Source organism: Ranitomeya imitator, chromosome 2, assembly GCF_032444005.1.
Source record: "Ranitomeya imitator isolate aRanImi1 chromosome 2, aRanImi1.pri, whole genome shotgun sequence".
In the NCBI taxonomy this organism is placed as follows: domain Eukaryota; kingdom Metazoa; phylum Chordata; class Amphibia; order Anura; family Dendrobatidae; genus Ranitomeya; species Ranitomeya imitator.
In genome coordinates, this window is record NC_091283.1 from 170,310,897 (window position 1) to 170,336,604 (window position 25,708).

The following is a 25,708-nucleotide window of genomic DNA, read 5'->3' on the forward strand; positions in this document are numbered from 1 at the left end:
CTGGCACACAAGCAGAAGGGGCAATATGAATCTCCCACAGATTTTTTTTTTTTTTTTTTTTTCAGGGAGACTTTAGAGAAAAAAAAATACAAAAAAATGATTTTTTTCAGGAATAATTTAGAAACCAAAGAAAATAAAATGATTTTTTCAGGGAGAATTTAGAAAACAAATAAAACAAAAAATAGGCTTTCTAGGGCCCACTGAGTGACAGATGACGCACACAGGAGTCAGGAGTGGCAGACAAGCCCAGAGGCCAATATTAATCTCCCACTGATTGATTTAGTGATTATTTTTGGTAGATTTTGGAACCCAAATCAAGCAAAAAAATTAATAGGCTTTCTATGGCCCACAATTGGGGAGAGAGAGAAAGATGGCACACCCAGGAGTCAAGACTGGCACACAAGCAGAAGGGGCAATATGAATCTCCCACAGATTTATTTTTTTTTTTTTCAGGGAGACTTTAGAGAAAAAAAAATACAAAAAAAATGATTTTTTTCAGGAATAATTTAGAAACCAAAGAAAATAAAATGATTTTTTCAGGGAGAATTTAGAAAACAAATAAAACAAAAAATAGGCTTTCTAGGGCCCACTGAGTGACAGATGACGCTCACAGGAGTCAGGAGTGGCACACAAGCCCAGAGGCCAATATTAATCTCCCACTGATTGATTTAGTGATTTTTTTTGGTAGATTTTGGAACCCAAATCAAGCAAAAAAATTAATAGGCTTTCTATGGCCCACTATTTGTGAGAGAGATGGCACGCTCAGGACTGGCACACAAGCCCAGAGGCCAATATTAATCTCCCATTTTTTTTTTTTCCAGGGAAAATTTATAAACCCAATAAAAAAAATAATAATAAATAGGCTTTCTATGGCCCACTATCTGAGAGAGAGAGATGGCACGCTTAGGACTGGCACACAAGCCCAAAGGCCAATATTAATCTCCCACTGATTGATTTAGTTATTTTTTTTGGTAGATTTTGGAACCCAAATCAAGCAAAAAAATTAATAGGCTTTCTATGGCCCACAATTGGGGAGAGAGAGAGAGAGATGGCACACCCAGGAGTCAAGACTGGCACACAAGCAGAAGGGGCAATATGAATCTCCCACAGATTTTTTTTTTTTTTTTTTTTTCAGGGAGACTTTAGAGAAAAAAAAATACAAAAAAAATGATTTTTTTCAGGAATAATTTAGAAACCAAAGAAAATAAAATGATTTTTTCAGGGAGAATTTAGAAAACAAATAAAACAAAAAATAGGCTTTCTAGGGCCCACTGAGTGACAGATGACGCACACAGGAGTCAGGAGTGGCAGACAAGCCCAGAGGCCAATATTAATCTCCCACTGATTGATTTAGTGATTATTTTTGGTAGATTTTGGAACCCAAATCAAGCAAAAAAATTAATAGGCTTTCTATGGCCCACAATTGGGGAGAGAGAGAAAGATGGCACACCCAGGAGTCAAGACTGGCACACAAGCAGAAGGGGCAATATGAATCTCCCACAGATTTATTTTTTTTTTTTTCAGGGAGACTTTAGAGAAAAAAAAATACAAAAAAAATGATTTTTTTCAGGAATAATTTAGAAACCAAAGAAAATAAAATGATTTTTTCAGGGAGAATTTAGAAAACAAATAAAACAAAAAATAGGCTTTCTAGGGCCCACTGAGTGACAGATGACGCTCACAGGAGTCAGGAGTGGCACACAAGTCCAGAGGCCAATATTAATCTCCCACTGATTGATTTAGTGATTTTTTTTGGTAGATTTTGGAACCCAAATCAAGCAAAAAAATTAATAGGCTTTCTATGGCCCACTATTTGTGAGAGAGATGGCACGCTCAGGACTGGCACACAAGCCCAGAGGCCAATATTAATCTCCCATTTTTTTTTTTTTCCAGGGAAAATTTATAAACCCAATAAAAAAAAAAAAAATAAATAGGCTTTCTATGGCCCACTATCTGAGAGAGAGAGATGGCACGCTTAGGACTGGCACACAAGCCCAAAGGCCAATATTAATCTCCCACTGATTGATTGATTGATTTTTTCAGGTAGAATTATGAACCCAAATCAACCAAAAAAATAAATAGGCTTTCTATGGCCCACTATTTGTGAGAGAGATGGCACGCTCAGGACTGGCACACAAGCCCAGAGGCCAATATTAATCTCCCACTTTTTTTTTTTTCCAGGGAAAATTTATAAACCCAATAAAATAATAAAAAAATAGGCTTTCTATGGCCCACTATCTGAGAGAGAGAGAGATGGCACGCTTAGGACTGGCACACAAGCCCAAAGGCCAATATTAATCTCCCACTGATTGATTTAATGATTTTTTCAGGTAGAATTTAGAACCCAAATCAAGCAAAAAAATTAATAGGCTTTCTATGGCCCACTGAGTGAGAGATGGCACACACAGGAGTAAGGAGTGGCACACAAGCCCTGAGGCCAATATTTTTCTCCCACTGATTGATTGATTGATTTTTTCAGGTAGAATTATGAACCCAAATCAACCAAAAAAATAAATAGGCTTTCTATGGCCCACTATTTGTGAGAGAGATGGCACGCTCAGGACTGGCACACAAGCCCAGAGGCCAATATTAATCTCCCACTTTTTTTTTTTTCCAGGGAAAATTTATAAACCCAATAAAATAATAAAAAAATAGGCTTTCTATGGCCCACTATCTGAGAGAGAGAGAGATGGCACGCTTAGGACTGGCACACAAGCCCAAAGGCCAATATTAATCTCCCACTGATTGATTTATTGATTTTTTCAGGTAGAATTTAGAACCCAAATCAAGCAAAAAAATTAATAGGCTTTCTATGGCCCACTGAGTGAGAGATGGCACACACAGGAGTAAGGAGTGGCACACAAGCCCTGAGGCCAATATTTTTCTCCCACTGATTGATGTTGTGATTTTTTCTGGTAGATTTTGGAACCCAAATCAAGCAAAAAAATAAATAGGCTTTCTATGGCCCACTGAGTGAGAGATGACACAGACAGAGATGGCACTCTAGCAGAAATGTCAATCTTAATCTCCCACAAAAAAAAAAAAAAAAAAAAAAAAAGGAACTGTCCTTCAATTACTATCTCCCTGCAGTAATCTCAGCCAGGTATGGCAGGCAGCAATAAGGAGTGGACTGATGCACAAATTAAATAAAAAGTGTGGACAAACAAACAAGATAGCTGTGCAGAAAGGAAGGAACAAGAGGATTTGTGCTTTGAAAAAAGCAGTTGGTTTGCACAGCGGCGTACACACAGCAATGCAGCTATCAGGGAGCCTTCTAGGGCAGCCCAATGAGCTACAGCGCTGAGGAAAAAAAAAAAAAGGAGCTTCCACTGTCCCTGCACACCGAAGGTGGTGTTGGGCAGTGGAAATCGCTACAGCACAAGCGGTTTTGTGGTTAATGGACCCTGCCTAACGCTATCCCTGCTTCTGACGAAGCGGCAGCAACCTCTCCCTAAGCTCAGATCAGCAGCAGTAACATGGCGGTCGGCGGGAACTCCCCTTTATAGCCACTGTGACGCCGCAGACAGCAAGCCAATCACTGCAATGCCCTTCTCTAAGATGGTGGGGACCAGGACCTATGTCATCACGCTGCCCACACTCTGCGTTTACCTTCATTGGCTGAGAAATGGCGCTTTTCGCGTCATTGAAACGCGACTTTGGCGCGAAAGTCGCGTACCGCATGGCCGACCACGCACAGGGGTCGGATCGGGTTTCATGAAACTCGACTTCGCCAAAAGTCGGCTACTTTTGAAAATGTTCGACCCGTTTCGCTCAACCCTAAAGATAACCTTTTGTCTTTAATTGTAAAATTGCTTTATTTTAAAGTGCAGGGCAAAAAGGAGACAGTGATGACAACAGAGTCATCCAAATGTGTCTAAAAACAATAAGTACGAAAGGGACACTGGATACACTAAAAAACCTTGCCTACTGACCCATACTAGGAAAGTAACAGTAGTTAACATTTAGAGTCAAAATTATAACACCGCAAGGGGACACAGCCTATAGTACCATTAACTGGTGTACAGAGACACCCTATCTCATATAAACATGGCGCAATGTGAACATGTCATACAACATTATAAAGTGCTAGCAGGCTATATCACAATAAGACAGGTAGTTAATACATCACCCCAGAATCGGTGTAGCACAGGTGCAGTGTCACAGTGTCCGCCCCAACGCGCGTTTCGGAACACCTTCGTCAGGGGGCGCACCCTGACGAAGGTGTTCCGAAACGCGCGTTGGGGCGGACACTGTGACACTGCACCTGTGCTACACCGATTCTGGGGTGATGTATTAACTACCTGTCTTATTGTGATATAGCCTGCTAGCACTTTATAATGTTGTATGACATGTTCACATTGCGCCATGTTTATATGAGATAGGGTGTCTCTGTACACCAGTTAATGGTACTATAGGCTGTGTCCCCTTGCGGTGTTATAATTTTGACTCTAAATGTTAACTACTGTTACTTTCCTAGTATGGGTCAGTAGGCAAGGTTTTTTAGTGTATCCAGTGTCCCTTTCGTACTTATTGTTTTTAGACACATTTGGATGACTCTGTTGTCATCACTGTCTCCTTTTTGCCCTGCACTTTAAAATAAAGCAATTTTACAATTAAAGACAAAAGGTTATCTTTGTTGGATTTATTTCCTCCTCCTTTCTTTCAGATCGCTGTAAGGACCAAACTCAGGGCTGAGGAAGAAAACAGTGGTTTTCGAAACGCGTTGGTTAGTTTGGTCCTTACAGCGATCCGTACGGAGTTTCGCGGTCACGTGGGGCGGTCACCTGATCACTGACGTGAGGTGTTTTTGGCAAACAATATTAACGTCTTTACTGGGGTATTGACTGTGTGGCAGTTATATATTGGACTATATATTGGACTGTTGATTATAAGAACGGGTTGAGGAAAGAACCCATGTGAATATCCGGACTGCACTGCATCGCGATTCAACTTTATTTCTTTGCGTATTCTGGCAATTGGAGTGTTATTCAATATTTAGGGTATACCAGCGTGAATATATATTTTTTATAATTTTGTACTATTTTTTACAATCTGGTGGTGATTGTTTTATTCGCTGCAGGTATCCATATACCCTATATCACCAGCGCCGCTTTCATCCTTGTTTATATTTTATACATTCCATAGTGTCACATGGTTCATCCCATCCACACACACCCCTTTTCCTCACAGCACAAGTGGTCTCTGCCAGTCGCGCTTGCGGTGACGTCATTCCAGTAACCTCCTGAGCTTCAACACGTCACTATCATGCGCCGTTCCCGTGACGTTGAATTGTGCGACGCGGGAGACATGGAGGAGCGGCCGGCGAGGGACAGTGACAATTCATTGTGTGATAACCGGTCCCAGGTAGGAGGCTCGGGGGTGGGAGGTGCCGGCCGAGGCCTCAGCTGCCTCCGGGGCTCTGCTTTTGGGGGTTGATTGCTGATTTGAAGCACGTGTGTGCGGGGTAAACGCACATAATAGACTGGGTGGGGGAGCGCTCAGCCAAAGCACGTGGGGAAAGTGATCTGTATACAAGGGCTGCGTGGTACTTCATCACTGATTCTCGGCAGGGACTACACTTCCCAGCATGCCCTGATAGCGCAAGGGTCAGTAATGCAGCCTGAGGCTGTCAGGGCATGCTGGGATCTGTAGTTTCTCCAGAGCCTCAGGTTGCAGTGCTCCTTATAGTAACATTGTGCTGTGGCTATGGATCACTGACACCCCAGTGAGTGGATTTACAGTGCTCCACGTGTTGGCAGAGCCCTCTCCCCCACTGCATTGCAGCTGATCCCTCTCATCCGTGATAAATTCTGCATGTAATTATATAGGGAACATGAAAAGAAAAATAGAGATGTATTAAAGGGGAATAATAAATTATCAGGATGGGTAAAGATGATATTTAAAAACAAAAAATCCCCTCTTGCCCAGCCAATCGCTGTCAGCAGATGTCACATGACTCAACCAATGATTGGCTGCAGCTGGTCACATGGCCTTTTGTTGGGCTGTCATTACAACTGCAGAAAGTAGAGATTAATGGTCGGCATTGACATATTTATTTTAAAGGGGTGGTCCACCACCACCATTTGCTTACTAGTCAAGCGTCATTGGTTATCCCCCTAAAAAGGAGCTGTCAGAAATATGCAGTTTTAGCGGTTATTTACCCCTCTGAGTATAAAAGACACGCCCCAGAGGATCCTGTTAGCCACGCCCCCTTGTCAGACCAGAAGATTTGGCATTGAATAATAAGGACAATGTCTCCTGATTTAAAAAAGAAAATACTTGGGAGCCGCAGGAAAAAAAAAATAAATGCAGAAACTAGACAGGACCTTCCTAAGGCCGTTCTGCATAAAAAAATGGCCTCCCTGTTAAAAACCAAAGTTGGCGGTCAATGATGGCAAAGTTGCGTCCGACTTGGGACCAAGAGTCCTGCCAGTCTGGATTTCTGTCGACAGTCGTGTGAGTCACTGCCAATGTTGATGTGACGCCCTCCAATAAACGGAAAACGTTCCAAGGGTCATGTAGATTGTGTAACTAGGCAACGTGGATCTCACAAGTGACGCTAAAGGAAATAAGAAATAATAGCACCATTAGTGACTGTTGCCCTGAGCAACCATTTGGAGGCTGCACTACTGAGAGATTCTGACATCAGTCTCTGCCCCTCCATGTTTTCATGGAGACCTGCTGCAGTCCCCGTCAGTATCTGTGGTGCTGCCCCGGTGTACACATGTCAGTGTCCCCATCAGTATCTGTGGTGCTGCCCCGGTGTACACATGTCAGTGTCCCGTCAGTATCTGTGGTGCTGCCCCGGTGTACACATGTCAGTGTCCCCATCAGTATCTGTGGTGCTGCCCCGGTGTACACGTCAGGCCCCCGTCAGTATCTGTGGTGCTGCCCCGGTGTACACGTCAGGCCCCCGTCAGTATCTGTGGTGCTGCCCCGGTGTACACGTCAGGCCCCCGTCAGTATCTGTGGTGCTGCCCAGGTGTACACATGTCAGTGTCCCCGTCAGTATCTGTGGTGCTGCCCAGGTGTACACATGTCAGGGCCCCATCAGTATCTGTGGTGCTGCCCCCGGTGTAAACATGTCAGGGCCCCATCAGTATCTGTGGTGCTGCCCCGGTGTAAACATGTCAGGGCCCCATCAGTATCTGTGGTGCTGTACACATGTCAGGGCCCCCGTCAGTATCTGTGGTGCTGCCCCGGTGTACACGTCAGTATCTGTGGTGCTGCCCCGGTGTAAACATGTCAGGGCCCCATCAGTATCTGTGGTGCTGCCCCGGTGTAAACATGTCAGGGCCCCATCAGTATCTGTGGTGCTGTACACATGTCAAGGCCCCTGTCAGTATCTGTGGTGCTGCCCCGGTGTACACATGTCAGGGCCCCCCTCAGTATCTGTGGTGCTGCCCCGGTGTACACATGTCAGGGCCCCTGTCGGTATGTGGTGCTGCCTCGGTGTACACGTCAGGGCCCCTGTCGGTATGTGGTGCTGCACCGGTGTACACATGTCAGGGCCCCTGTCGGTATGTGGTGCTGCACCGGTGTACACATGTCAGGGCCCCTGTCGGTATGTGGTGCTGCATCGGTGTACACATGTCAGGGCCCCTGTCGGTATGTGGTGCTGCACCGGTGTACACATGTCAGGGCCCCTGTCGGTATGTGGTGCTGCATCGGTGTACACATGTCAGGGCCCCTGTCGGTATGTGGTGCTGCACCGGTATACACATGTCAGGGCCCCTGTCGGTATGTGGTGCTGCATCGGTGTACACATGTCAGGGCCCCTGTCGGTATGTGGTGCTGCATCGGTGTACACATGTCAGGGCCCCTGTCGGTATGTGGTGCTGCATCGGTGTACACATGTCAGGGCCCCTGTCGGTATGTGGTGCTGCACCGGTATACACATGTCAGGGCCCCTGTCGGTATGTGGTGCTGCATCGGTGTACACATGTCAGGGCCCCTGTCGGTATGTGGTGCTGCACCGGTGTACACATGTCAGGGCCCCTGTCGGTATGTGGTGCTGCATCGGTGTACACATGTCAGGGCCCCTGTCGGTATGTGGTGCTGCATCGGTGTACACATGTCAGGGCCCCTGTCGGTATGTGGTGCTGCCCCGGTGTACACATGTCAGGGCCCCTGTCACTATCTATGGTGCTTTCCTGGTGTACACATGTCAGGGCCCATCTGTGGAGCTGCCCCGATGTACACATGTCAGGGCCCCCGTCTGTATCTGTGGTGCTGCCCGGGTGTACACATGTCAAACCCCTGTCGGTATCTGGTGCTGCCCCGGTGTACACATGTCAAACCCCTGTCGGTATCTGGTGCTGCCCCGGTGTACACATGTCAAACCCCTGTCGGTATCTGGTGCTGCCCTGGTGTACACGTCAGGGCCCCCGTCGGTATCTGTGGTGCTGCCCCGGTGTACACGTTAGGCCCCCCGTCAGTATCTGTGGTGCTGCCCCGTCAGGGCCTCCGCATATATTTGTATATCTTGTGTGCTTTCCACGGTGTCAGTGGTGCAGCCTCAGGCTTCGGGCCTGTAACTTTATTCAGTAGTATCTTAGCTTAAAAATGAAATGTTATATAATGTCTTTCACATTTTCCATGTGTAGTAGAGGGTCTCCCCGCTGCCATCTGTGATAACGGATGCATCAGTCTGATTGGGCGGCTGCTCCTGCACATTTCGAACCCCCATTATTCTAAACTGTGGTTTCCACGGCGTGACACCACGTGCCATCACTGCTTTTGTTGGGGATGGTCCTGTCAGTACATTGTGAGTGGACTACAACAACGCCCAGTGTGGCAGATGCTAGGAGTTAGTGAATCACACATCAGTGTATAATTGTAAAGGTTATCTCATTGTGTTCGGGAACCTTTGCATTTCCAGCATTAGAAGAACCACATGTCCCAGCAAGTCCTGAAGTAGCGTGTCACTTCATTATGTGGAGCCACTTGCAGCTTTCCTCTGCACTGTATGTACATATAGATATCACCTAGTGACTGTTTAGTTCACTTTTATGATACTATTATGTCACATGTCCACACCCCCCCCCCAAAGAAATGACGTCCATATTTGATTAAAAAAAAAAAAAAGCCTTTTGCGTTCCACTATGACACGCAACGCCATTTTATCCTCCTTCCCCAAACAAAGGTTATTGGTTTACGCCGCTCACGTGATAAGGTGAGGCGCGCTCCTGTCTAACCTGCCCTGACACGCGGGCACGTGGTTCAGTCATTGACCTCCAGTTGCAAGGCTTGTGGGCGTGGCCTCGCTCAGTCGCCAGCGGCTATTGGAGGAGGCGAGTCCCGCCCTTTGCTGTATATTAATGAGGCCGGGCGCGCTGCGCTCTTCTCTGCCGTTTTCCGGGCAGCCGCCATCTTGTTTTTGTGTTAGGCCGGAGCCGGTTGTGCGCGGAATCAAGGAAGAAGAACGGGGCGCGCCCCGGTGGGATTGGTGAGTGGCCCGTCCTGAGTGTGATGAGCAGGCCGTGCGGGAGCCTGGCGGGGCTCCTTTGGTTTCCTGTGGCGCTTGCTGTATCCGTGTGCCCCGACGTCTCCTGTCACTGAGTCATCCTGGCTGCCTGCAGAGCCTCCATGTAGCCGGGGAGTGTGTGGGCCCCCCGCCGGTGCCCTGCCCGCAGCGTGACGTACCCGTGTGCAGACTGCGGGGGGCGCCATTGTTGCCTCTGGGGGCTGCACCGCGTTGTTTTGCACCTTTTACATCTAATTTGTAATTACCAGCAGCGCAAAGACGCCTCATTATTGCCCCCAGTGTGGAGTTCTGTCAGGACCCGGAGGGGGCGCACTTCTCTCGCTGTCAGACCTGACTGGTTGCTATGGGCGACCACCTCTGTCTGCAGGACCCTCGTACAGAGATAGAGGGGCTTGGTGATGGATTCCAGGCCGGGGCGTGTACGGGGATCTGGAGCTTCCGTGAGACCATTAACCCCTTGTGCCTGCGCTGGGTACGTCCCGGGGTGGGGGGGTTAGTATGTCGCTGCTGCTCTCTGGTATCAGGCGCTGCCCCCCCAGTGGATACCCTCATGCTTTATTGTTTTCAACTGGTATTTGTCCACAGAGAATTTGCTGTTAAAATGCACAAAGTGCGGCCCTCTATCTGTACCCTGTAATCCCCCCTTCGCTTTTGATTAACCCCCTTCTCATGTAATAATTTTTATTTATATAGCGCCAACGTATTCCGCAGTACTTTACAATTAAGCGGGGACATGTACAGACAATAAATTCAGTACAAGATAAGGCTACGTTCACATTTGCGTTGTGCGCCGCTGCGTCGGGGACGCAACACAAATAAAAACACGCAAAAACGCTGCGTTTTGCAACGCATGCGTCCTTTTTTGCCAAAATTTGGACGCAAGAAAAATGCAACTTGTTGCGTTTTCTGCACCCGACGCTTGCGGCAAAAAAAACGCATGCGTCGCACAACGCAGCTCAATGCATGTCCATGCGTCCCCCATGTTAAATATAGGGGCGCATGACGCATGCATCGCCGCTTTGTCGCCCGACGCAAACACGCAAAACGCTAATGTGAACGTAGCCTTAGACATTTAAACAATGACATTATGGTCTCTGGTCTCAGTCTACCACCCTACCCGTGCCCTCCGCTCCGCTGATGACCTCAGGTTAGCATCCTCAATAATCAGAACCTCCCACTCCCGTCTCCAAGACTTTACACGTGCTGCGCCGATTCTTTGGAATGCACTACCTAGGATAATACGATTAATCCCCAATCCCCACAGTTTTAAGCGTGCCCTAAAAACTCATTTGTTCAGACTGGCCTACCGCCTCAATGCATTAACCTAACGATCCCTGTGTGGCCTATATTAAAAAAAAAAAAAAAAATTAATTAACTGGTTCATGCAGCTTTACATGAACACCCAAGCCTTACACTATGGCTGGTCCGAATAACTATAGCAATTGTTACCATCCACCTCTCGTGTCTCCCCTTTTCCTCATAGTTTGTAAGCTTACGAGCAGGGCCCTCACTCCTCTTGGTATCTGTTTTGAACTGTATTTCTGTTATGCTGTAATGTCTATTGTATGTACAAGTCCCCTCTATAATTTGTAAAGCGCTGCGGAATATGTTGGCGCTATATAAATAAAAATTATTATTATATTATTATTATTAGGGGTGAGGTCCCTGCTCGCAAGCTTACAATCTACAAGGAAATGAGGGGACACAATAGGTGAAAAGTGCTTGTTATTTCAGGTCTGGCAATTATAATAAATATGGATTTTCATATAAAGCTGCATGATCCGGTCATCAGCCCGTGTGTTTAAGTGCAATAGTCAAGTATCAAGTGCAGTTATCGTGTGCATGGAGGGTGTGGAGACAGATGAATAGTAGGGTGCAGATTCACATGCAGATATTTGGAAGGAGGGAACAGGGCAAAGTTAGTTTACTGAGTAGTTCATGTGGTAGACTTGTTTGAAGAGATGGGTTTTTAAAGCGCGCTTGAGTAGGTCGGAGCTAGGTATCAGTCTGATCGTCTGGGGAAGTGCATTCCAGACAACTGGCGCAGCACGAGAGAAGTCTTGGAGACGGAGGTGCGAGGTACAGATTACGGGGGATGTTAGTCTTAGGTCATTTGTAGAACAGAGGGCACGTGTAGGGCGATAGACGGAGATGTGAGAGGAGATATTAGGCGGTGCAGAACAGTGGAGAGCTTTGTGGGTGAGAGAGATGAGTTTATACTGGACCCGGTAGCGAATGGGTAGCCAGTGTAATGACTGGCACAAGATGGAGGCATCGGTGAAGCGGCTGGACAGAAATAAGACCCTGGCTGCCGCATTCAAGATGGATTGGAGAGGAGAAAGTTTGGTAGGAGGGAGACCGATCAGTAGAGAGTTGCAGTAGTCCAGACAGGAATGAATGCGAGCGACAGTAAGAGTCTTGGCATTTTCAACGGTGAGAAAAGGTCGGATTCTGGAGATGTTTTTAAGATGCAGGTGACAGGAGCGAGTGAGTGATCGGATATAGGGAGTAAAGGAAAGACAGCGGGCATGCTGCTTGGGAGTTATGGTTGATCCCTCCAGGGTAATTTCGATGTTGGGTAGAGTGAGGTTAGTAGAAGGGAGGAACACAAGTAGTTCAGTTTGAGAGATTTAGTTTCAGGTAGAGGGAGGACATGATGTTAGAGACAGCAAACAGACAATCCTTGGTATTTTGAATTAGGGTAGGGGTGATGTCAGGGGAAGAAGTGTATAATTGGTTTATAATGTAGGATGTAGATGGAGCAGGTGTCGGCTGTGTTACGCAGGAGGTTCCTGCCGCTAGCATCAGTGATCAGGGCTTGCTCCAATCACGGCCACTCGGATGCAGCTGGTCCCGCCAGGTTCGGGGGCCCATGAGGTGGTAATGGCAGCTTAGTGGGAGGGGGTCTACTGAAGGTCGCCCGTCTTCAGGCTTGGTGGGCTGTCTGCAGATAATCCTCCCTGTGCTTTACTAATGATGTGCATGTGTGGCACAACGCCTCGTCATCTGTGTGCTTCAGCCTCTCATCGTTAAGACCTCTGCTTGCTGTGAATGAATGGACTAAAGCTGTCACACAGCGGCATTAAATGAGGCACATTGAGACACACCGCCTCTGTAAGTTCTGTACTGTCATAAGAGCAACAAGATGCGGACGTCGTGACCCCTCCTGTGGGGGACACAAGCCGCATCTGATACTCTGGACTGTAATGGGGTCTGTCTGATCTCTGCCTTGGTGCTGCCTTTTCACTGGGTTATGTAGCACTGTGAGGTCTTATCAGACAGCTCCGTAGTGCCTAAAGGGAGCAGTCTGAGGCAGGTGCTGGCTGTATTATGCAGTCGCCACCCACAATCATTGCTGCAGGTTTAGCTCCTGAGCCTGATTAATACGTCAGGAAGGAGTTAAACCTGAGCACCTGATACTTTGCTGTTCCGATCCTGTCCTCCCTTGTTAGTGATGACGTGGGATGTGTCTTAATCTGACCTGTCGCTCTCGTTACACAGATGTCCAGCTCGCCGGTGTCTAAGAAGCGTCGCGTGGCTGGAGCTGATACAAAGACGGGTTCAAACTGCGCATCCTCCAATTCTGTGAGCACCGAGCAGACAGCGCCAGCCAACGTAAGCGCCTGCGGGGTGGTAGGTCCTGGACCGACTGTCACTTGTGCTGATGGCTGTGTTGTATTTCAGGGCATGGCTAGGAACGGCAATGACGCTGAGATCGATGAGGGCCTCTACTCACGTCAGCTGTAAGTATGAGCAGCGTGGGAGCAGGTGGAAGTTATGAGGACGGAAACTAAGTTCCGGCTCTTGAAAATATCCAAAATGAAAAGTGCCTGCGTCTCCAAGGTGTTGGGCTGTGTGCACATGTTGCTGATTTTTCGCTTTTTTTCGCTATAAAAACGCTATAAAACCACAAAAAAACATAGACTATGCATCCCATCATTTAGAATGAATTCCACAATTTTTGTGCGCATGATGCGTTTTTTTCCGTGAAAAAAAACAAATCGCTGTAAAAAACGCAACATGTTCATTAATTTTGCGGGAAAAAAACGCATGCGGATTTCTTGGAGAAAATGATCAGTTTTGCTCAGGAAATTTCTGCAAGAAATCCTGAACGTGTGCACATGGCCTTAAAGTGGTTGTTCAGGACTTACCGATTACTTATCCTAAATATCAGATTGATGGGGGTCCAGCACCACCTCTGTGCTTTTATCGCCCTCTGCAGGTCCAGCCCTGAATCTCCACTGCTGCTGGTTTCTATTATTGTCTGCAGCGCTGACCTAATTAAAAGTGCTGCAGGCAATCGGTGACCTTAGCTTGGCTGCTGACCTAATGTCAGCACTGTAGACAATAACAAATCCTCAGAGCAGCGTTGGAGACCAGGTAAGAGTGAGCACAGCCTTTTTTTTTTTTTTTTAAACCTTTAATGCAGCTTATCGGTAAAATACTTCGTAAAGTGCGTTGCCTGGGTTAGGTGTAGGATTATAAAAATCCCCCCCACACACACACACACACACATTTTTTTTTTTTAGTAATTTTCGCTTTCTATCCTCCAGGTATGTTTTGGGCCATGAGGCGATGAAGCGGATGCAGAACTCCAATGTTCTCATCTCAGGGATGGGCGGTCTCGGCGTGGAGATCGCCAAAAACATTATCCTGGGAGGTGTCAAATCAGTGACTGTTCATGACCAAGCAAACACCGAGTGGGGGGACCTGTCCTCCCAGGTGAGCAGCCACACTGGATTGTCTGCTCTCCCAGCATTTTGTTTTCTCTGAATTGCTGATGGGTTTTCTCATGTGACAGTTCTACCTCCGTGAGGAAGACATTGGCAAAAACCGAGCAGACGTCTCCCTCCCCAGACTGGCTGAGCTGAACACCTATGTGCCTGTATGCGCCTCCAGCAGCCCCCTGACTGAAGACTTTCTCTCCAGCTTCCAGGCAAGAAGCACAGTGGCCACATATGGCCATCATTGGCTCATATCTGAGGGAATCTGCAAAGTAGGAAACAAAAAATAATGTCTTTGTATCTTTCCCCAGCTTGTGATACTCGCTGGTTCAACGTTGGAGCAACAGATACGAGTGGGCGATTTCTGCCACGGTCACAACGTGAAGTTTATCGTTGCTGACACTCGTGGACTGTTTGGGTAGGTGATGACAGTAATGGTTAATTGCTTTTATTGTAGATGTGTTTTTTTTTTTTTCCTTAATAAAGTATCTTTATTGAATCGGGTAAACAGAAAAGTAAGAACGGGGAGAGAATAGGACATAAAAAGGGAAAGACCAAATTAGCCCATTCTACAAAAAAGACAAAACAGTCATCACCACTGTAATGCATAGAAGGAAAACCTCTCCTTCTGGAGCTTCTAGCCATGCAATCATTGTTATTGCTCATGGGCTAAACATGGATCATATCTCTCGTATCCTCTATATCTCCCTAATTACCTGGACACAGGATCCCTGGTTCATCCATCCAGGCAGCCCAAAGCTGTTCAAACTTATTAATATTGCCTCTTTTTTAAACTTTTTTTTTTTTTTTGTACACACCTTTTTCCAAACTTATAAACCAGTTTTTGTTGATATATTCCTTATTCTATATTCCTTATTCCTTCGTTAGTTTCCTTGGTAAATACAGCATTTGTGCTATTTTACCCGACTCTGTTGTCTGTAGATCTTCCACATACCCCAGCACACAAACTAAGGGCGTAGTTTCCAATACCACCTTAAACACTTGTCTAATTAATCCTAATACTTTCCTCCAGTTTAGGATATGACCACGTCATATGAAGTAGAGTAGCTGGCGCCACCCCACACCTAGGACAGCATGCGTCTGCTCTGGCACCAATCTTACACATAAAGTCCAGTGTTCTATACACCTTGTGTATTAGATAAAGTTGAGAAAGTCTATGCGCCTCACCTTAATATGAGCCGCTCCACCCCTCCAAAGCGGAGCTCTAAACACCCCTTCAATAGCCCAAAATAACCTAAAAGGGATCCATATCGGTGAATTGTGAAGAAGATGCAGCAGCTGTGGCATCCATATCATTTTTATTAAATTGGCTCTCCCCACAACTGGTAAAGGAAGTTTAGACCACTCCTCCTTTTTCCGTGTAAACTTAGTGAGGATTGGGGCTAAATTTAGTTTTTCATAATTTAAATGGATATTTTAGCAAAGTACATCTGGACCATGGCAGTCGTCACTTGCACAGCCGGCATCCTGGGCACTTGACTTTTATTAGGCTCTGTGACAATATGACTTTGCAGGGCTTTGTAAACTTCGGATGATGGCCACAGAAGTGAAGGCTGTACTGGTCTTGCTGCTGCAGACAATCGGATCCCACACCAGGGCAGCATACATCCTTTTTGCTGATCTCCATGTTCTAAGGATGTCACACAAGTGCCCTTGACTGGATAGCAGTGACAGTCACGATTGGCAGCACAGAATAGATTTTCCCAATAAATCTGCATTATCTATCCACATTTATGGGGGGTCCAGTCACTGAAATGGGATTCCTGAAGCCCTCCTTGTATCTACACACTGGTAGTGGGGATGTGTGACGGCTGCATCATACACTATCTAGAGTGGTGGCTGCATTTGCTCACGTGGGACTTGTATCCCCTTGTTCTCTAGATTAGCGGGGGATTCAGCAGCCAAACCCCGCCCCCCCAGTGTCAGATATATATAACATTCTGGTTCCATCTCAGTCTGAATTTTTCTGTTTGCAGGCAGCTGTTCTGCGACTTTGGTGATGAAATGGTTGTACTGGACCCAAACGGAGAGCAGCCCCTAAGTGCCATGATTTCAATGATTACCAAGGTATGAAGCCTTCTGGGAAACTTCTGGTTGTCAAGAATAACTAGTTCTGACAGAAGGGGTCCTGTGCCGCTCCGGGTCTACATGCCTTGTGTGTTCTCGTAGGATAGCCCAGGAGTGGTCACCTGTTTGGATGAGGCTCGTCACGGCTTTGAAAGTGGCGATTACGTAACCTTCACTGAGTTACAAGGCATTACGGAGCTGAACAATGCTGATCCTGTGGAAATTAAAGTGCTAGGTATGACTGACCTTTACTCCCTCATCCCTCTTGTATGACCATTACCAGTCCCTAAATGTTGGTGCCTGTGATGTTTGCATCATACTTGTTGTTTCTCTGCAGGACCCTACACCTTCAGCATCTGCGACACAACGAAGTTCTCAGACTACGTCCGTGGGGGCATAGTCAGCCAAGTAAAAATGCCGAAAAAAATCAGCTTTGTAAGTGGCTATGCGCGAACTTCTGCTGTCAAATTGACCTTTATTTTGCAGAAAATCCCCAAAATGCTGTGGGTTTTTTTTTTTTTCCCCCCTTCCAGAAATCCATAAAAGAATCTCTCCAGGAGCCGGAGATACTGATTACAGATTTTGCCAAGTTTGACCATCCTTGCCAGCTGCACTTGGGTTTCCAAGGCCTCCACTACTTCCAGAAGAAGAATGGACGGCTTCCCAAGCCACGCAATGAGGTGAGGGGTCCGTGCCTCACACATACTTTGCCTGCAGAGCTATTAAGATCTGTGATTTTACTTTCTTTCTTTTTTTTTTTTTTTTTCTTTTTTTTTTTTTTTTGAGGACAGGCTGATGCTACTGAGTTGCTGGCACTTACCAAAGAGATCAATGAGAAGTTATCTGGATCTGCAAAGCAGGAGGAACTGAAGGAAAGTCTCCTGAAGAAGCTGTCCTTCCAGGCGACAGGAAACCTTGCCCCCATTAATGCTTTCATTGGGGGGCTAGCAGCCCAGGAAGCCATGAAGGTACGGTGCCCATCCAGGTGTATACTGTCCGGGTCATTGTGAGGGCGCATTGGTCATTCTGACCTTGGTTTTATGTTTCAGGCCTTGTCAGGAAAGTTCATGCCAGTTATGCAGTGGTTGTACTTTGACGCTATTGAATGCATGCCGGAAGAAAATGAGGATTCCCTACTGAACGAGGAGAGTTGTAGTCCTGTAAGTATGCTCCTCCTGGACTTTTTTTTTTTAAACTGGAGGGCTTATAATATGAAAACTGCTTATTCCTAATACCTTTTTTGCTTCTCCCCCCCCAACAGAAGAAATCCCGTTATGATGGGCAAATAGCTGTGTTTGGATCTGAATTTCAGGAGAAAATTGGCGAACAGAAATATTTTCTGGTGAATACTACTCTACTGTCCCCATATATTAGGCCAGGCCTTTTTTTTAGAGGACGCACATAGATCTTGAATGTCTTCTGTATAGGTTGGTGCTGGCGCCATTGGCTGTGAGCTGCTGAAAAACTTTGCCATGATCGGCTTGGGGGCAGGAGAAGGTGGTGAGGTCTTCGTGACCGACATGGACACAATAGAGAAGTCCAACCTGAACAGGCAGTTCCTCTTCAGACCCTGGGATGTAACGGTGAGTGCCATGTTAGTTCTGTCAAGCAGCTGCCGATCTGTTCTGCTTTCCCATTTCCTAATTTTTATTTCTTTATTCCTGCAAACAGAAAATGAAATCTGAAACTGCTGCTGCGGCAGTGAAACAGATGAACCCGAGCTTGAATGTCACCGGGCACCAGAACCGTGTGGGCACTGACACAGAGAAGGTTTACGACGACGATTTCTTTGAAGCACTGGATGGCGTGGCCAATGCACTTGATAACGTGGATGCTAGTAAGTGGCCTACAGGGACGTAGCTGATATGTCAGGTTCTAGTCAAGGGAGTCCCCTGCTTCAGACGGAGCAGAGGTCCGCTGTCACTTCTCCGTCAGAATTGTTTAGGCTACGATTCCACTCTGAAAGCGTTGGTGTGATGCAAAGTAAATGTCAGCACAGAATTAAAGGGAGTGTCAGCCCAAGCGGACATAATTTTGTAGCCTCAAAGATCACTGTTGCATCAGCTATGCTAATTAGGCTGCTTGGTGCGCCCTGGGTGTGGCAGAGGTGCAGTGCACTTACACCCATGTGGCTTTCATTTACCCGCTTTCAGCACTGGTGATTGACAGTGTTCGCTTGCTCGACCTTTCTCTGCAGAAAGTACGTGGTCCAGGCAAGCCTGTTCTGTCAGTCACAAGTGATGGAGACAGAAACATGCAAAACCCATGGGCATCAGAGTGCATGGAGCCTTCTGGCCGCACCCAGGATGCATGGAGCAGCATAAATATCAGAAGAGCGGCAGCAAAAAGAGAATTTTTTTTTTTTTTTAAGAAGGTGCCATATCCCCTACAAGGCTGTGTGCATAGTTTACACTAGCCGTTTGGGCGGACAGACCACTTTCATCCAACATGTAGGCTATACCCATCTACTAGAACGGCAATATCGATACGAAGGCTATCACTTGTGAGGTCTCTTGTCTAAAGCCCCACACAGCGTAGAGATTGGCTGTCTGCGATATATCCCTAGTCCTCCATAGACAGGAGCATACGGCTCGGCCGTTCGCTTTTAACTGCCGGAGAAGCAGAGGCGCAGCCTTCGGAAATCTGCCATGCTGGGTACTTCTGATCCCTTACATCTGTTGGTCACAGTGGATATCTGCTAGTTCAGCTTGCATTAGTCTCATTTTGTAAGGGGAATGGAAGTCTGGGTGTCGTTCGCTTTGGTCCTGTAAGTTTGTCACTTTGCGTTTTACTTTTGTATTCTTTCCATAATGTCTGTAGGGATGTACATGGACCGTCGCTGTGTGTACTACCGTAAGCCGCTCCTGGAATCCGGAACATTGGGAACCAAAGGGAACGTTCAAGTGGTGATACCTTTCCTCACAGAGTCCTACAGCTCAAGCCAAGACCCCCCAGAAAAGTCCATACCAATATGTACCCTGAAAAACTTCCCGAATGCCATCGAGCATACCTTACAGGTGACTATAAAGGGGGCACAGCGGCCCGGGGACAGGAAATGGGTTCGTAGACTAATTTCACGGAACTATCTAACATTTGAGGTATGACTGCTGTACTGGAGATTTCAGTGGCTGCAAATTGCTTGGATATTGAAGGGCTTTTTCTGTAAAAGATTGATAAAGATGCCTGATGGCAGAACCTTCCAACTAGGAAACAATGACAGCTGGACTCTGATCACAACACGCAGTCCACCCAGCAAGTCTCCACCCTAGCGATGCGCCTTGCCACTTTATAATTTCACGACTTCTTTCCAGTCCTGGAAGTATCAGAACGATAAATGATTCTGCCATGTCACCTGTAGCTGCAGAATATGCTGCGTTTATCAATGGAGCTGGGAAGTGCCCAGGCCTGACTACGTATTTGCTTTTCAGTGGGCTCGGGATGAATTTGAGGGACTCTTCAAGCAGCCGGCAGAAAATGTCAACCAGTATTTAACGTGAGTGTCAAAACTTCTTTATTTTGGTCCTCTAATAAAGGCCTCTTGTTGGTGTCTTGTTTGGATGGTGAAAAGATTTTCCATTTTTTTTTTTCCTCCCTCTTCAAGGGATGCTCCATATATGACCGTATTGTGTAATGGCCATTACAGGTCACTGATTCTTAAATATAGAATCGTTTTTGTGCTCCAACCCCTTTAGACCCCCCCACACTAAGGCGCACACTGTGCTGAACATTCAGCCATCCTCTGGCCAATGGCCGCACAACTGCGTAACAAAATGGTGCTTCCGTTGACTCGCCCACACCTTGCACATACATACTTTTTTTTTTTTTTTTTTTAACTTTGTCTGTAGTTGTTCCTATAATGAGCAAGTAGGACAAAGCCTTGATCTATGAAACTTGTACTACAACCATTTTTATTCCCCTCCCCCCACCCCCCTCCTCAGCCATAGTTGTGCTTTCCTATGGCTGCCTCATTCTGTCCGCGTTGCGCTGCTGCATGGATCGGTAGTCGCTTTCTCAATTATTCGCTTGAGACTCGAATTGAGAGATCACAGGATTACATTGAGAAAGCGACTTCTGGTCCAGACAGAAACCCTGGGTAGTCATGCGGAAGAGAAGTTAGGCAGCGATTGGAAAGGACTTTAATACTAGCTTAGTGCATAAATTTAAATGGTAGATCAAAACATTCTGCAATGCTGTAGATAAGCCCCCAATGTATCCTGAAATATGAGAAAAATAGGTTAGATTATACTCACCCAGGGGCGGTCCAGTCCAATAGGCGTCGTGTTCCGGGGCCTCCCATCTTCTTACGATGACGTCCTCTTTTCTTCTTGTCTTCACACTCCGGCGAAAGGTCAGAGAGGCCTGCGCACTGCAGTATTTTGCTCTGCCTTCAACAGGGCAGACAAAGTACGCCGGTGCCTGAGCCGCAGCGTGAATACAAGAAGAGGACGTCATTTTAAGAAGACGGGAGGCCCCGGACCGGGACTGCCCCTGGGTGAGTATAATCAAACCTCTTTTTCTCATCTTTCAGGATACGTCGGAGGGGGGGGAAAAGGGAGGGGGGGGGGGGTTGGGGGAGAGGAGCGCTTATCTACAGCATTTCAGAATGCTGTAGATAAGCCCCTGATGCTGATGGGCTTAGCTCGCCTTTGATATTGAGCTTGAAGGAAAACCAGATCAGCCTATGAAGCAGCATTATCACTTTACATTTTTAATCCTCAGAGATCCAAAATTCATGGAGAGGACACTGAAGCTGCCTGGCTCTCAGCCTCTGGAAGTGATCGAAGCTGTGTACAAAAGCTTAATCAATGAGAGGCCCAAGAGCTGGACAGACTGTGTGTCGTGGGCTTGTAACCACTGGCATACCCAATACTCCAATAACATCCGGCAGCTCCTGCACAACTTCCCACCGGACCAGGTTTGCTACCATTGACCTCACGTCCCTTTTCATCTAAATGCTGAATACTAAAGATTTTGGCATTTACCCTTGTTCTTTGTTGCAGCAAACCTCTTCTGGTGCGGCCTTCTGGTCTGGTCCCAAAAGATGTCCTCACCCGCTGTCCTTCGATGGCAACACTGTAAGTTCTTTCACGGTGCTGTTGGTCCTGGCCGTGGGTGGATTTTTGGGGCTACTTATGCTTTGTGTTGTATTTGCAGCCCTTGCACTTGGATTATATCATAGCTGCTGCTAACCTCTTTGCACAATCCTACGGTATCGCTGGATCCACAGACAGACCTGCAGTCATCGAAATCCTTAATTCTGTCAGAGTGGCAGAGTTTACACCCAGGTCTGGAGTGAAAATCCATGTATCAGACCAAGAGATGCAGAATGCACATGCTTCCATGGGTAGGATTATTACTAACTGCGTCTGGAGAAACCTAGAGATGGACACTTGTCATTAACAAGTCGCAATTCTTCCATTTTCTAGACGACAGTCGTTTGGAGGAGCTGAAGCAGAGTCTGCCCACGCCAGAAAGCTTATCAAGCTTCAAAATGTTTCCTATTGATTTTGAAAAGGTAAAGTCCTATATTTGCACTTTAACCCCTTCCCAACATGTATATTTGTCACAATCTGATCTATCCAATGATAAAGAAAAAAAATGCAACTCCAAGATATGTTTTTGATGATGGCACTTCCCTCAGAAGATGCAATAAAAAGTGATCAAAGTGAGGTGTGTGCTGAAAATATTACCCCAAAAAATTGCAGGTCCATTGATAATGGAATAACGTTCTAAATCTCAGAAAATGATTTTATTTTTTTTTTTGTCCGGTTGCAGCATTAATCCAAATGACAACTTGTCCCTCATTCTGTCACCTGTTTAATAGGACGATGACACAAATTTTCACATGGACTTCATTGTGGCTGCTTCTAACTTGCGAGCTGAAAATTATGACATCCCACCTGCAGACCGACACAAGGTTTGTGGTCTAGGAAGGAGAATCTAGGGTCATGGGGAAGGGGGTCTCTGGCCGCTATGTATGGTACAGGTGGCATCGTGCTATACCTTGGTGATGTGATTGGACGGGTCGCATTCTGCCCCTGATTATCTCTAGTTTGCTTTTTGCAGAGCAAGCTGATAGCAGGGAAGATCATTCCAGCGATTGCTACGACCACGGCGGCTGTGGTCGGCCTAGTGTGCTTGGAGCTCTACAAGATCGTTCAGGGACATAAGAAGATTGAGTCCTTCAAGAACGGCTTCATGAACCTTGCGCTGCCCTTCTTTGGCTTCTCAGAGCCCATTGCAGCACCAAAGCACAAGGTGAGTGACATCCTCACATCGCAGACTTTTCTGCCTCCTCTTCTGTAACTTCTGAGTCCTTTTTATAAACTCTTCACAGTACTATGAACATGATTGGACTCTCTGGGACCGGTTTGAAGTGAAGGGTGTGCAGGACACGGGAGAGGAGATGACACTGAAACAGTTTTTGGAGTACTTCAAGGTTCGTTGTCCATTTATCCTACACTCCTTGTCTAGTGCTGCTGACTTGCATGGGTGAGCAGTGCTGATTATCACACATGTACCTGGATATCAGGCATTTGTCCTATTTATACCTGAAGCTCATGCAGCCAGCAGGTATAAATGGTTGCAGTTTGTTTCCCAGTAAAGAAGGGAGCAGCACAGACAGTTCTGATCTGAGACTTCCAATATTTCAGAATTGGTGGTGATGGCAGGTAAAGATGCCACAGTATATCAACTAGGCTTTGTTCACATGTCGTGTTAACACCTCACAGTATTTCCATAGCAGAAATCAGAGGCTCTCCCTTAGGATTTCTGCCAAAAAATTTTCTGCATGGACACAAAAAAACCTGATGCAAGCTTCCAAATGCATAAAGTGATACTGATTCATCATCCCTTTATCTTAGAGGAGTGTGGATGCCGGACATCACTATATATCTATATAGTGGGTATCCGGTATCCACACACCTCAAAGATAAAGGGATGAGGGTCAGTGTATGGTTTCTCCTTTATGCAGGACCCAATCAGATGTGAAATGAAAACACTGTAGGGAATATACAGAAATTGTGGTAGAATGTGGCTGTACAGTAATGATGTTGGAATAACCACCATAAATATACTGCACTGTTCAGCATGCCAGTGATTGTTCACATTGTGACACTAATGAGTGAGTTTAAGGACACAATACAAAATTCTTTTTTTACTTCATTAATGAATACATTGGGGGACAAAGGAGCGTGTTTTTTTTTTTTTTTTAAATAACACATGAGCTGTATCAGGTACTCCACTGTGATGGCAGTCATGGAGGATCATGATGTCCACAGGGACCATGGAGTACACGGCATGTCCTTCCCGGGATGATGAATAAGGTGAGGGACAGCCGCACTACCTGCAGAAAAAAATGCACAGAAGACATGAAATGGCTCATACCGTCCTCCTATGTCCCCAATTTTCACGCCATGGACATTTTCCCTTTTTCCAAGAGCAGTTACTTTTTTTTTTTTTTTATTTCCCCAGCAATTTAGCCAGAAGAGGGCGTATTTTTGGCTGCACAAATTACTTTTCAATGACCCCATTGACTTTTCATATAAAGTGCTAAAACATTGGGGGGGGGGGGGGGTAAATAACAAAGTTGTATTGAAAAAAAAAAAAAAAAAATTCCAAGATCTGTAGCGCCTCATTTTTTTGGGATCTTGGGCTGGGTGAGGGATTAATTTTTTTGTGACTAAAGCTGACTGTTTTAGTGATGCCATTTTGGGGTAGATACAATGTTTTTAATCACCTTTTATTACTATCTTGCAGCTACCAAAAAACTTAATTCTGGTGGGGTTTTTTTCTTGTGCTGTTAACGGATCTTAATTTTGTGATTTTGATCTGACATTTCTGAATTCCAAATGTGTTTTTTTTTTTTTTCATTTTTAACTACTTTATGTAATAGTCCCCCCTTTAAAAGACTTGAAGCTGCAATCATTCGATTACTTGTGCTATATATAGCAGGGCTTCAGTGCTGATATGTACAGAGGAAATCGCTATCTACTATGAACACTGGCATGAGCTAGCGTTCATAATGACCAGCACGGGGGTCTTCTACAGATCCCCGGCTTTAATGAAAACCTATCGGCCTGTCACTAGTGGACCACTGGCTGACGTAGAAACCTTTGTATGATTGCAGAGAGAACACAAGCTGGAGATCACAATGTTGTCACAAGGAGTCTCCATGCTCTACTCCTTTTTCATGCAAGCGGCCAAGCTGAAGGAACGGCTTGAAATCCCGTGAGTATCCTTCCCCACTTACAGACGGAGGGCTGGGATCGTCCATGCGATACTTTATTCATCCAGAGATGGGGCTATAGAGTAATCTGATTATTTGCTGCTGATTTATCCAGACATTCTAGTAGCTGCTTATCGAGTCCCTTCTAGCAAAAAGAGGTCAAATTGTCTTGGCACAGCTGCTATTAACAACGTTTTTATTTTGTTTGTAGGATGACCGAAATAGTCACAAAAGTGTCCAAGAAGAAGATTGGGAAACATGTGAAAGCTCTGGTGTTCGAGCTCTGCTGCAATGACGATGATGGTGAGGATGTGGAGGTCCCCTACGTTCGCTACACCATCCGCTGAGCCTCGCCAGATCTCCAGCTTCAATGCACATTGGGGGAAAGTGGGTTTCTGGAGCAGATTGGAAAAGGCACAGGAGTTGGGGGGGAGAGAGGGGTGTTAACAAAGAATTAAAAAAAAGTTGAGTTAAAGTTTGACTCTTCTACTGCTATTACCCTTTCAGTGCGGTGAAGGGATCATGACTTAGGGGGGTGCACGAATATCATTGTAACATTATCACCCCGTCAGGTACAATGTAAGGTTTGTGAGCATTTTCCTAAATCCAACTAACCTGCACCCTGTCCTCTCACTTGCACTCCAGCACCCCTCCATTTAGAGGTGCTTACACCCAAGCCTGATCCTATTTCTTTTCCCCTCACTGAACGTTTCCAGTCTCTTGGTTGGGGGACTGATTTCCCAGAGATTCCTGCTTCCGATTACATTTCCTGCTCCATGTATTTGTACCGTTAGTCATTTAGTGCACACGTTTGCTTGACCCTTTTGCTGCATAATACAGATCTGTAGGATGAAGGGTTATTGGCTGTGGAGAATTGAGCTGGAGCGTCCTGTGCTCTGACTTGTAATAACAACTGCATGGGGAGCAACCATCATGATTAAAACATTTTCTTTTTTTTTGCCTTGCCCACACTTAAAACATCCAAACCATGCCAGTTACCTGAGGGTGAAGAGCAGTAAGAGATGGCTTTAGTGTAATGAGAAATACAGTACAGCTGTTCTTGTAGAAATGTCTCTTTATACTGTGTTTGAAATCTGACAAAAATAAAAAAAGAAATGATGATCTGAAGTGTTTCAGCAGTTAAGTATCTATACTCTAGAGCTGCACTCAATATTCTGCTGC

At 46.0% G+C, this 25,708-nt stretch overlaps 1 protein-coding gene across 4 annotated transcripts; it reads left to right on the plus strand.

Annotated features, from left to right (window-relative positions):
* Positions 1 to 5,272: 5,272 nt before the first annotated feature.
* UBA1 (ubiquitin like modifier activating enzyme 1) lies at positions 5,273 to 25,654 on the plus strand. 4 transcript variants are annotated; one of them, XM_069747950.1, is made up of 26 exons: positions 5,273 to 5,364; positions 12,989 to 13,072; positions 13,172 to 13,230; positions 14,041 to 14,209; positions 14,289 to 14,423; positions 14,523 to 14,629; positions 16,209 to 16,299; positions 16,402 to 16,534; positions 16,637 to 16,734; positions 16,833 to 16,979; positions 17,091 to 17,267; positions 17,349 to 17,459; positions 17,561 to 17,641; positions 17,727 to 17,882; positions 17,971 to 18,136; positions 19,120 to 19,316; positions 19,728 to 19,792; positions 21,019 to 21,214; positions 21,300 to 21,374; positions 21,454 to 21,643; positions 21,726 to 21,814; positions 22,124 to 22,216; positions 22,366 to 22,557; positions 22,637 to 22,738; positions 24,428 to 24,528; positions 24,738 to 25,654. In XM_069747950.1, the coding sequence occupies exons 1-26, from the start codon at positions 5,308 to 5,310 to the stop codon at positions 24,871 to 24,873; spliced, it is 3,207 nt and encodes a 1,068-aa protein (XP_069604051.1). In that variant the 5' UTR covers positions 5,273 to 5,307; the 3' UTR covers positions 24,874 to 25,654. The 4 variants fall into 4 exon arrangements, with proteins under 4 accessions (XP_069604051.1, XP_069604050.1, XP_069604052.1 ...); XM_069747949.1 differs by having other exon boundaries at positions 5,277 to 5,364; positions 12,989 to 13,102; XM_069747951.1 differs by lacking the exon at positions 5,273 to 5,364 and adding an exon at positions 9,175 to 9,448 and having other exon boundaries at positions 12,989 to 13,102.
* Positions 25,655 to 25,708: the final 54 nt, after the last annotated feature.

Bases quoted from the DNA above. Each gene is read 5' to 3' on its own strand.
- UBA1 (XM_069747949.1), top strand. From the start codon at position 5,308: ATGGAGGAGCGGCCGGCGAGGGACAGTGACAATTCATTGTGTGATAAC. The intron at 5,365-12,988 runs GTAGGAGGCTCG...CTCGTTACACAG, and splicing joins TGTGTGATAACCGGTCCCAG to ATGTCCAGCTCGCCGGTGTC. The intron at 13,231-14,040 runs GTAAGTATGAGC...TCTATCCTCCAG, and splicing joins GGCCTCTACTCACGTCAGCT to GTATGTTTTGGGCCATGAGG.